The 10,965-nt window shown below is 36.9% G+C and overlaps 1 protein-coding gene across 1 annotated transcript; it reads right to left on the bottom strand.

The window, feature by feature from the left end:
• Positions 1 to 193: 193 nt before the first annotated feature.
• Positions 194 to 2,081, bottom strand: LOC122275852 (transcription initiation factor TFIID subunit 8). The gene is made up of 2 exons (XM_043085139.1): positions 1,746 to 2,081; positions 194 to 1,656 (listed from the first exon to the last, which is right to left on the bottom strand). Exon 2 carries the CDS (start codon positions 1,486 to 1,488, stop codon positions 382 to 384), a length of 1,107 nt encoding a protein of 368 aa, XP_042941073.1. The 5' UTR covers positions 1,489 to 1,656; positions 1,746 to 2,081; the 3' UTR covers positions 194 to 381.
• Positions 2,082 to 10,965: the final 8,884 nt, after the last annotated feature.

The raw sequence follows: 10,965 nt of genomic DNA, 5'->3' as shown, positions 1-10,965 counted from the left end.
TACCCTTAAATATGACTTGCATTGACACTGAAATAGTTCGTAGAGTTCCAAATAATTGCATGGAAAAAGATAACGGAGTTCGCAACCTCAGAAGAATAGAATCCATCCCTACCAATTCAAACATTACAACTCAGTGTGTCAGTACAAAAATAAAACGGCGGAATAAGGGAAAAAAAAAAAAAAAGACTTACAGTTTCAAAGAATCAAAGCAGATGTTAGGCTAACAAGGAAACATACATTGACATGCCTCTAAAAAATGTTAAAGAGTGGACCATGAGGAACTCGCACAAGATTCTGAAAATATCAATAGCAGAACGAGTATGCCCTCAATTTTGGAGCATCCATAGCCCACTGCTAATGCCGATTTCTAAACTAACTAGTTTACAACTGATTGAGTTCCAGCGGGTATTCTGTAGACTGTCTAAGAATAAATTCAGCTCTCCTCTTTTTGTCATCCCTCTCCTCATCCCGTGCAACCCAAGAGGCCGCTCTCCCAACACCCTTGTTCTGAAGGCTCAAATCCAATGATTCACCTAGAAACTTCTTGCCAGTTCTAAACTTTAACTGAACAGCAGACCTCACATCAGGAAGAACATTTTTCCCATCATCCCCATCGTCCGAAAACCCACCTTTGACTGCTTCAATGGCAGGAGCAAATGCCTCTAGTACAGAGACATGGATATTCCCCACCATTTCATCCGAAGTCTTACTTGGTGAGACCACCAGAGAAACATCTTTCTCCCCTGGTTGTAGAGGCAGTCCAAGGAATGGGTTATTTTGAGCCCCATCCGATTCCTTTGCATCACTACGTGAGGTTGAAGGTCCCGCAGAACCACTGGACAACAACCTTTGCTGCAAACTCAACAAGGACCCCTCCGCCTTTCTACGTTGTCGTGCTTGCTCAATCTTATCTGCGCGAGGATCTGTTGCCCTCTCATTCCATACAGGTGTATGGATATATGTATGGGGATCAGGCAAAGCTGGCAACCATGGCGGTATGTGCTTGCCAGGTGGCGTTTCACCCATTTGTACAAAGCTTGGAATCAGTTTCCGATGCTTAATCACCGGAAACTGAGGCACTGGCTGAGTAAATGGAATCTCCTCTGCCCCACCCACATACTCAACAATCCCCCTCACAGTTCCCGAACCAGCAAGACAATTTTTTACCTCCGACCCACCCAGAAAGCCTTGTGAAGCTTCCAAATCCTCCAACCCTCTAATGATATCGAACACATTACACTCTGTCCGACCAGATGAGTTAGCATACACACTCGCCGTCCTTCCTAGGTCACGAAGGTATCGAATGGCAATGTCAGCGAGAGCATCCAAAGCAGAGTCTTTGAAGCCCTGAAACCCCACGCTCTCGCATACCTGTGCAACTGCAACCTTTGACACCGCTCGCCCAAAGTCATTGGCTCCGGGTCTACTTGATGCATCGTACTCTAGTTGTTCATTATCTTTCGTACCATTTCCACCTCCATGGCTCATATTCAAAACCTCATATCATTTAGGGTTTTCTCGACCCTGCATCTTCACTCACCCCATAAATTCCCACAAGCCATAAAATTACCCAGCATTTAGCCATATAAAAAAATCATCCAAAACCAAAGCACCTGATCCCCGGTTTTGGTTGCCGAGGAAAATGACAAGAAAACCCTAGAGCGATAGCAACCGATTCGAAGCTGAGATACTGAACAATGAAAATGACAAGAAAACAGACACAGTTAATCCTTGTGGAGTCTTACCAGTAATTTCGAGAGTTGGAAATGAAACGCTGCTTCGATCGACCAAAATTCAGACCCACAAAAACAAAAAGAAGAAGAAAGATTAGCAGGGACCCAAATTAGCTAGGGTTTAGAACAGTGATGAAGGGTTTAAGAGACAAGTATTGAGAGGGAATATTAGGGATTCAAAATAAATAGTGGGAGAGTTGGGATAAACCCTGGGAATTGGAAGACCCTATGGATCGAAGGAAGAAGGGGAAAGGGAATAAAGGGGTTTGCTCATCGGGGCTTTGGTGAGTTCGATGAAGGAAGTGTGTGTGTGTATTTTTATAGACCATAGTCAAACTGCCTTTTTCAACCAATTACAAGCCCAGACGTCTTGACGCGCCTTCGAAGGTGTGCGATAAGCCGATGCTCGCTTGCTCTTGCTATATTAATTCCCTACTCACAATTTTCAGCTTTTCTTGCCTCATGAATTTAACAACTTGCATAAGATCATTTTTAAAAAAAAAAATTTATTATCAAGTTTGTGTATAAAATATATTTAGTAAAATATTTATATGATATAATTTAATTTTAAAGATAAATTTTATAAATTAAATCTTATATTTTAAATTATGTAAATAATGCGTTCTATATACTGATTTGTAAATAAAATAACTTTAATTTTTAGACTATTTGCTTCTCTCAATATAAATAGAATACATTCTCTCTAACTCTCATTCACTTTGACAAAAGTTTATCTTTCCTTCATTTGTTGATTTCTCTTTAGAAAATCATGCATAATTCTGTTCTCTCTATTAATAATTTTTTGAACTAAATAGCATTTTAGATAGCCCTCCTTCTTGCAATGAATTAGAAATAATTGTAGCTTTCATTGTGGAAGATGAATGACTAGCTAGCAAAGAAGATAAACCAAACATCTTCTAATATTATTTCATGGAACTACCAACATGTCCTCCCAATGTATTTTTAGAGAAGATGAGAGTATGCTTGGATTTTGACTTTTGAGCTCATTTTAACCTGTCTCAAACCATTAATGTGATTTACTACTTTTTTAACTTTCAATAAAAAGTTTAAATCATATTTCAACTTATTTCATATATTCAAATACATCTCAATGGATCTATAAAATTCACTCAAACATCTTATCTTACTACTATTTATAGATCAATTCAAATCATTTGAGATCATCTCAGTACTCAAATATAGCCTAAAACAAATCATGATTTATTTTTTAATACTAAATCTAAGGTAGAAGCTCACAATGTTTACTTTATAAACAAAAAATGATAGTGGAAGGTTTGTGTTGTCTTTCCATTTTGAGAGATGTTGATAACTATTGTTTTGGAAGTTGAGTTGTCACACGATCTTCAGATATGACATACATTTTAAGTAAATTAAAGTCTATAATTACTTTAACATATTAGATTGATTTTTTGTTTATAGTGAGTCCAATGGGAGGCTTGCTCATCCAATCAATTATTCAATTAGCAATAAATGACTATACAATGGGATATCATCTTACTGAGTGTGGCTATCCTTCTTGGACTCTGCCGGTCAGCTCAATATTTCTAAAGTTAGAATATGGATAATTTTATTTGGTTTAAATTAAGTTTGATGAGCTTTTTTGGATAAACCCACAAGATATAATTTATTAAGGATGACTAAGGGGATGTTTGGAAATTGTTTTGGTATCATCTTATCTCATTTCCTTTTCAAATATCACTCAAATATAAACATTTTCAAACTAATCAGGACAACTTTTCTAAACTTTCAAACGAAAAAAATTCAATTTTTTAAATCCCAAAATAAAGATAATATTAAAAAAAATTATATTCTAACAATATTTTTATTTTATAAGATTTTTTATTTAATTTTTTTTCTCTCATTTCCCAAAACTCCATAAAATATCTCCTAATAATTGTTTATTATATGAATTGAGTTGAGATGAGATGAGATGAGAATAGAATTAAAAGTTGAATAAAATATTGTTAGAATGTAGTTTTTTAATATTATTTTTATTTTAGGATTTGAAAAAGTTGAATTGTTTATTATATTTTGTTTGAAATTTTGAAAAAAATGTAATGATTAGATGAGATGCGATAAGATAAGTTGAGATTAACTCATTTTCCAAACAAGATCTAAATCAAACTATCTCAATACTATTCACAAACCATCTTACTACTATTCATAAAATTTTTATCTCATCTCATTCCCCAAACATCTCCTAAGAATTTTATTTAGGTTCATAGGTCCAAAATTATATTTTAAACCATTTCAAGGTTTAGTGGATGACTTTAGGTGGCATTAATGTGCCAACATTTTTAGAAGCCCAATTAATATATTTTGGGAAATTTTGAAGAGGTCAAGTGCCCAAAATTTATTATTACGGATTATGGAATATTTATTAGACTCAATAATTAAGTTGAAATCCAATTAATATTTATAGACCAAGTGGGCATGCTTTTAATTGGCATTAGGCCAAGAGTTGATTTAAAAGACCAAAAATATTTATTGGACAAGTTGGGCTCATGCTGAAATTTAGATTGGTGAAAACATAGTGGGAGTATCTTGGTGAGATTTCAATGATGGCTTCAATAAGTTAAAATCCATAATAGCAATGGTAATTAAACGATGGTGATTAATATGAATGCATATGTTTTATGTAAATAAAAACTGAAACCACATATGTCCTAAGTATGCTGGGGAACAAAACCTTCAAGTAAAATAGCATAGCTATGAACTATCGGAAACCTTACCAAGCATCCAGTGCCCAAATACACAATTGACATCTCGTAACATATGATTTCCTGAACCCCAAGTCCAAATCTACATGTTAAATCCCTCCACCACACCAACATGAGGAATCTCTCAACTTGAGTTAACATGTGGAATCTTTCCACCAAATCAACACGTGGAATCACTCCACCACATCAGCATAAGGAATCTCTTATCTTGAGTTAACATGTGGAATCACTCCACTACTCGCCCATTTTGGTTTATTGATGCATAACACTATAGCTTTCTATCATGGGTCGTGCATATGCCTTGGCTCCTTTCATCACCTCGTGGGCAATGGTAAAACCAAAAATTTGTTTTAGGGGGGCCAAGTGAAACTGAAAATATAAAAAGATATTTTTTATTCTATTTCTCCACAAATTTTTTTTTTTGGTATAAAACATCAGATAATAAGATCTTAAATAAAATTCAAATACATTTAATGCAACTTATGTATTAAAAAAATATATCATGTGTTAAAGATAATATATTATTGAAATAACAAAAAAATATAAGTAAATAATCTATAAGATCCAAATAATTTTGTAAAGGAAGGCCAAATTAATTTTTTTAGAGAGGAGGCCAACACAAGATAAAATTAATATTATATTATTAAATTATAAAATATTAATATATATTAAATTTTTTTTCAAACTTTAGGGGGGGCCATGGCCTCCCCAAGGGCCTTAATAGGTCTATCAATGCTCGTGGGTAATGACCACATGAATGACTTCATAACAGGCAATTTTTAGTCCTGTTTTGAGCGCATTTGTGACCAAGCATCTTCTAACATTCACTAATAGAGAAGCAGTAATGTCGAATTGAGAGCGTTACCCTCTCACCTAATTCTGTCATCGCCTGGTGACAACTTAGGAGACATTATTCAATTCTTAAGCGCCCTTGAATAACCATAGAAGCTCTTATGAGATGATGTCCATCCTAACATGCGATTCGTGACATACACGCACTTGAAACTCTTCTTGAAATTATTGATTCTGACTGTTAGTTATTTAAGTGTCAAGAAATTTTGTATAAACATTCAATTATTGTTTTGAATATGAGAAAAATGAGTTCATTTCCATTTAGATATATACTTGATAGATGAAGAGAGGATATCAAGTACTGCAAATATTATCTTATTAAGAGTAATTATGATGATTTGAGTGATAACCATGCTAGCCAAAGATATGAGAACATATACAAGAACTTTGCTGACTTAGCATCGATGACATCAACTTCTGTGCTGTATTATGTGGACATTGGACACTGTGAAGCCCGTTGACATGTTAGAGGAGACGTACCGAGTTTTGATTCTTTGAAATGTGCACCTAGTCCACTTTCACAACACTCGCCAGTTGTGTCATCCAATTGTAATGAAGTTGTACATGGTTGTGAAGTATTGTTGGGGCAAAGTGGTAAAGTTACCACCCCTTGTCGTTAGAGGCAAAGGGAGCCTGCTACCAAAGGGAAGATACATTATAAAAGAAAAATGCAAGAAAAAGGCAAGTCTGGAATGGCTAGAACGACAAGCAAAGATGGAAAACTAAAGTCATATTAAACTAAAGTTCATAGTAAAGAAAAGAAAGCATTTTTTTTTTTAAATTTCATTAAAGTTATTTTGTTTAGTAGCCGACCCTAGTAACTCAAATTGAAGTGAATGTGAGTGACTATTCTACATCTATATAGCTGGAGATGTAGCCATTTTTTTAGGAGTGCTGTAAAAAAAAACATAAAAGAAAAATCACAAATTGATGTGTCTTCATATTATACATTATATGTACTTTATAATAAAAATAACTTTACAATCTGACGTACTGCATCAAACTATATCAGTCTGTAGGTTTATTTTTGTATAAGCACCCCTTTATGGCTTAAGTATTTTTCTATGACTAATATTAGCATAGTTTTAGTCCTAACTTTTTTTTAATGACAATTTATAGTTTCCATTATGACAATTTCTTTTGCCACTCGTTGATTATAGTTTCCATTATGACAATTTGTAGTTTCAGCTATGATAATAATGTTTGTCCATAACTAAGAGAGGGAGTGACACCATGGAGATATTGTGGTTTTAGTACTTGTGGATGTAATATGTGATAGTAAAATATTTTTATGTAATGGCTGTGCATGTAATGAAATGAAACTTGAGGAAATGAGGTCTATGGAATGCGACTTTTGTTAGAGGATGGAATTTATGTAATGCAACTTTTGTTAGATGATGGGCCTATGTGAAACTTTTGAAAGCCTTATGATTTGTTCTTCTTTTTTTATTTTTATTTTTATTTATTTATTTCTTTCTTTGCCATCGATTTAACTATCTAAGAGAGTTGATTTTTTTCTTCCATTTTCCAAACACATGCTGCATAGTTTTATCTAGGGTTGTGCAAAAAAGTTGATGAGCCCGACCTGTTCGATAAACCCGTCCAACCCACCTGATAAATCTCGGGTTGAAATTAGACGCGAGTCCAACCGTCCAAGCAAAATCGACAATATTTTTCACTCACTTTCTCGCTTTCACTTTCTTTCTCTAGCAAAAACACTAGCATCTCTCTCTCTCTCTCTCTCTCTCTCACACACACACACACACACACCCACACACACTCTTTCACTTTCTTTCTCCACTTATTTTCTAATCTGAAACTCCTCATTCTCTATGAAATTGAAAGCCATGCACCCAGCACCCCCACCGCCATCCCCAGCCGTTCGATTGAAGATTGACTCATTGGCCCTGATTCTCCCCATTGTGGCAGACCCAGAGGCCGTCGAAGACAACCCTAAAGAAGAAGAAGACGAAGTGGGCGTATTCAAACTTTGACTTTGAGTGGGGCTTGGTTTTGTTGTGGGCCATGCTTTTTCCCAATCGGTGGTGCTTTTCCCTAACTCTATGTGGACTCATGCTGAGGATATGTGGTATTCGCTATACATCTGGATGAAAAATTGGGTTATGCTCCGGAGGAAGTCAGGTAGCCTCAGGGTATGGTGGATTTGAATCCTATTGGAGGAGGCGGGTTATGCTCATAGCTAAAAATCTCCCTTGTCTTTGCTTTGTTTCCTTCGCTACCTCTCTTCAGATGCTGGGAATCAGATTCGCCTAGCACACACAAGTTTATTGAAAGCGCACATTTCACAAAGGTAGAAATGTACACACATGATCCACATCATTTTCTTATTTTTCAATTAAAATACTCATACTCAAGTTTTGGTACTCCCCCTGCTGCCAAAAAAAAAAAAAAATCCATGCTCTTGAAGTAGAAGTCTTTGCTCGAAGGTCATCCTTAGTTTGGTATTTCTTGAGATACGCATATTTTCCGGTACAATCTCTTCCCCGATTAATTCATCCTCTTGTTTTTTGTTTTCTTTCCCGATTCTTATTTATTTATTTATTAATATGTGGTTCTATCTTCCCTTACTATTTTGATTGGAATCGAAGGTCCAAGAGCTCAAGGAGTCTAGAAATGGCATCTTCGATACTTTCCTTGGCTTTGCCCTCCAAGACCGGGTGGGTTCTCATGGTTCCCCCTCGCCTGATGGTTCGGGTCAGGTCAGTGTTGGTTGGAGACTCTTTTTTTCCCCCATTAAATCGGGCTGGGTCGGGTCCAAATCCATCTGGATTAAAGCCAGGTTGCAAGTTTAGTTTTATCTACCTTGTGAGTGAGAATATGCATTGATACAATTTTCCTCAACATGTCAACAAGTATGATGAGAGTGAGATGATAGTGTTGTATATAAAATGTGCCACATTTGTATTTCTTTATCATTTAATAATGATAAATATACCACATCTTATATAGTGAAATGAAAATAAGATGATAGTGCAGTATATAACATTATAGCTTAGTAAGTTAGCAAAGAGCATGCACAAGATTTGTTTTTTCAAATTTTGGATTTCCTTAAAGAGAAAATATTTTGAACGGTTGGTATATTAAAAGGCTAAGAATAGCCTCCAATGCTTTACGGCCACGTAGCCCACCGATTAAACTAAAAATGGAATGCACCTCACTGAAACCCACATCCCTCACCCCACCTCGAAACCCAATCCCTCGCTCACCCTCGTCTCCCTCTCATCAAATCTCTCAGATCCCTCCCTCACCCTCTTCTCTATCTCATTGAACCCAGATCCTTACCCACTCGAAAACCAGATCAGCGACTCTGTCGGAGAGACTAAGTGTGCAGCTAAGGCATCATAGTCTGGAAGCTTTGGGTGAACATGACGGGCCTTTTCCTTAGATGGAGCCTGATTTGCATTTGAACTTGTAGACTTCGAAATCTTAGCGCTACCTGATGTTGGTATCCTTGGAAAAGAATCAGAAGAATGTTTCCTTGTGGATGACTTTGTGCAACGTTGATGTTCTAAGTTATGTCTGTAATTAATAGTTTAGTTGAAAAATTAGTCAGATTTTGGAAGAGAAAAACCTGGTGATGATCAGGAAATTGTTGCCAAAATGAAGTACTCCCAATGATATATATTGTTAATTAGTGGTTGTAGCTTACTTAATTAGAGAGAGAGAGAGAGAGAGAGAGAGAGAGAGAGAGAGAGAGAGAGAGAGAGAGAGAGAGAGAGAGAGAGAGAGAGAGAGAGAGAGAGAGAGAGAGAGAGAGAGAGCCAATGCCTATAGGGAAATGGTTTCTGGGTTTGAGCAGCAGCAAGCTGGTAGCAGGAAGAACTTGCAACAATAAAAAAAAATATATCATGAGATTTCACGTGATGTCTGACATGAAATACAAATTTTTATTAAATAATTGCACACTCTTTATGAAAGAAAGAATAAAAGTAACACTTTGACATAAGAAAAAGTTTATTTGCACACGGGGTTGGGGACCTCTCGCGTACACGTCCATCTACTTGTAATAATGAAACGCGTTTAGCTCATCTTCTTCTTTGCATCTCCTTCATATCGTCTTGTCTGTGTTCAAGCAAGGAAAGAGAGCCTGCGTGATCTCTAACCCGAAGCCTTGTCGCACGTTGATCTCTTCCATGCCAACCCAAACCACCTCCTTTACGTCCAACCCGTCTACGTTCAACCAACGCCGAAAGATCAACCATCACCATTTCTCTCATAACCAAAACAAACAATTTCCACACTGTGACCCATTCACGCCGACTCCTTGTATGTTATAACCTAACCTCCATCACAACTCCTCACGTTATTAAGGCCAAATGAAGCAACCACTCACGCACAACGACATTGTCACCACGCAGGAAACCACTCAACTACACGCCGCTACCAACTCGTAGTTTAGCCACCCTCTCCATTCATGGTACCGGCTTCGCAGCAAGATCACTTTCAACTCATCACCATGGACAAAATCAGTGCATCATCGTCGCCACGTTCAGCACAGGTCCAGCTGAAACAACTCCATCATGTCCTCTGTTTTAAGAAGTGAAAATAGAGCAAGGAGGAGTAGTGCAAGCCACCGAGAGCAACCTCCACGTCGTGACCCCACTACCCAAAGTCTCCTGGTCTGCCACCCTCAACCATGCACAGCTTCGTAAGCTTCAGTTGCTCTCTCTATCTCTCGGTCGACTCTCTCTCTCTCTCTCTCTCTCTCTCTCTCTCTCTCTCTCTCTCTCCATTTTCAACAGTCTAGCCACGCCGAGTGGTCTACACCATGAGCAACCCAGCTCGTCACTAGTTGTCTCTGATCTGCTCTGTGCCAAAGTCTTCTGCGAATGAGTACACAGCCTGGACTGCCGAGTGGTCTACGCCGTGAGCAACCCAGCTCGTCGCTAGTTGCCTCTAATCTACTCTGTGCCAAAGTCTTCTATGAGTGAGTGCCCAGCCGCATGGAACTTTGGTCTTTTGCTCCATGCCAACGTCTTCCTCGTATAGTTTGTTTTAACAGGATGAAGTTATATCTTAGAAGCATAACTTTCTGATTTTAGTTTCCCTCTCTCATTTCGTGTTTCCGCCTCTTTTTTATTTTTATTTTTATTGTTTTTAATAATATCGATAGTCGATTCCGCAAAAGGTACTCAACGGCGGGTACTTGTAACAAAACTGTTGACATAAAATATGTAATGAGATTCGTATGGGCTTTGAAATGAAATAATTAAAGAGAAGGGAAATACGTTTGTAGAAGGGAAGTACGTAAGTTATTTTAGGTAATAATTTGATGTGATCATGTGATGATCATCATTATTTTATTTTGTACATTACTGAAATGTCAGTTGTTATTAGCTGCTGCTCTAAGGTCTAAAACGGTGATGACCGCTCCAAAGCAGAAATGTTTCTTAAATGGGAATCCCTCGTTTCGGAAAATCCATATATGGGAAAAATAGGTTTTATTAATAATCATTACATATTACTGTTAAATGGAATGGCTCAAAAATTTTTATTTTTATTTTTTTTTTATCTTCAATATAAATTAAGTGGGGGTAAAAGCATGTCGTTTTTTGCCTTAGAAATAAAAGACTATATATGCACATAGTATGTGCACTGCCGTTCAAAAAAAAAAAAAA

This window comes from Carya illinoinensis, chromosome 9 (assembly GCF_018687715.1).
Source record: "Carya illinoinensis cultivar Pawnee chromosome 9, C.illinoinensisPawnee_v1, whole genome shotgun sequence".
Taxonomy (NCBI): domain Eukaryota; kingdom Viridiplantae; phylum Streptophyta; class Magnoliopsida; order Fagales; family Juglandaceae; genus Carya; species Carya illinoinensis.
This window is presented reverse-complemented; position numbering and strand designations above follow the sequence as displayed.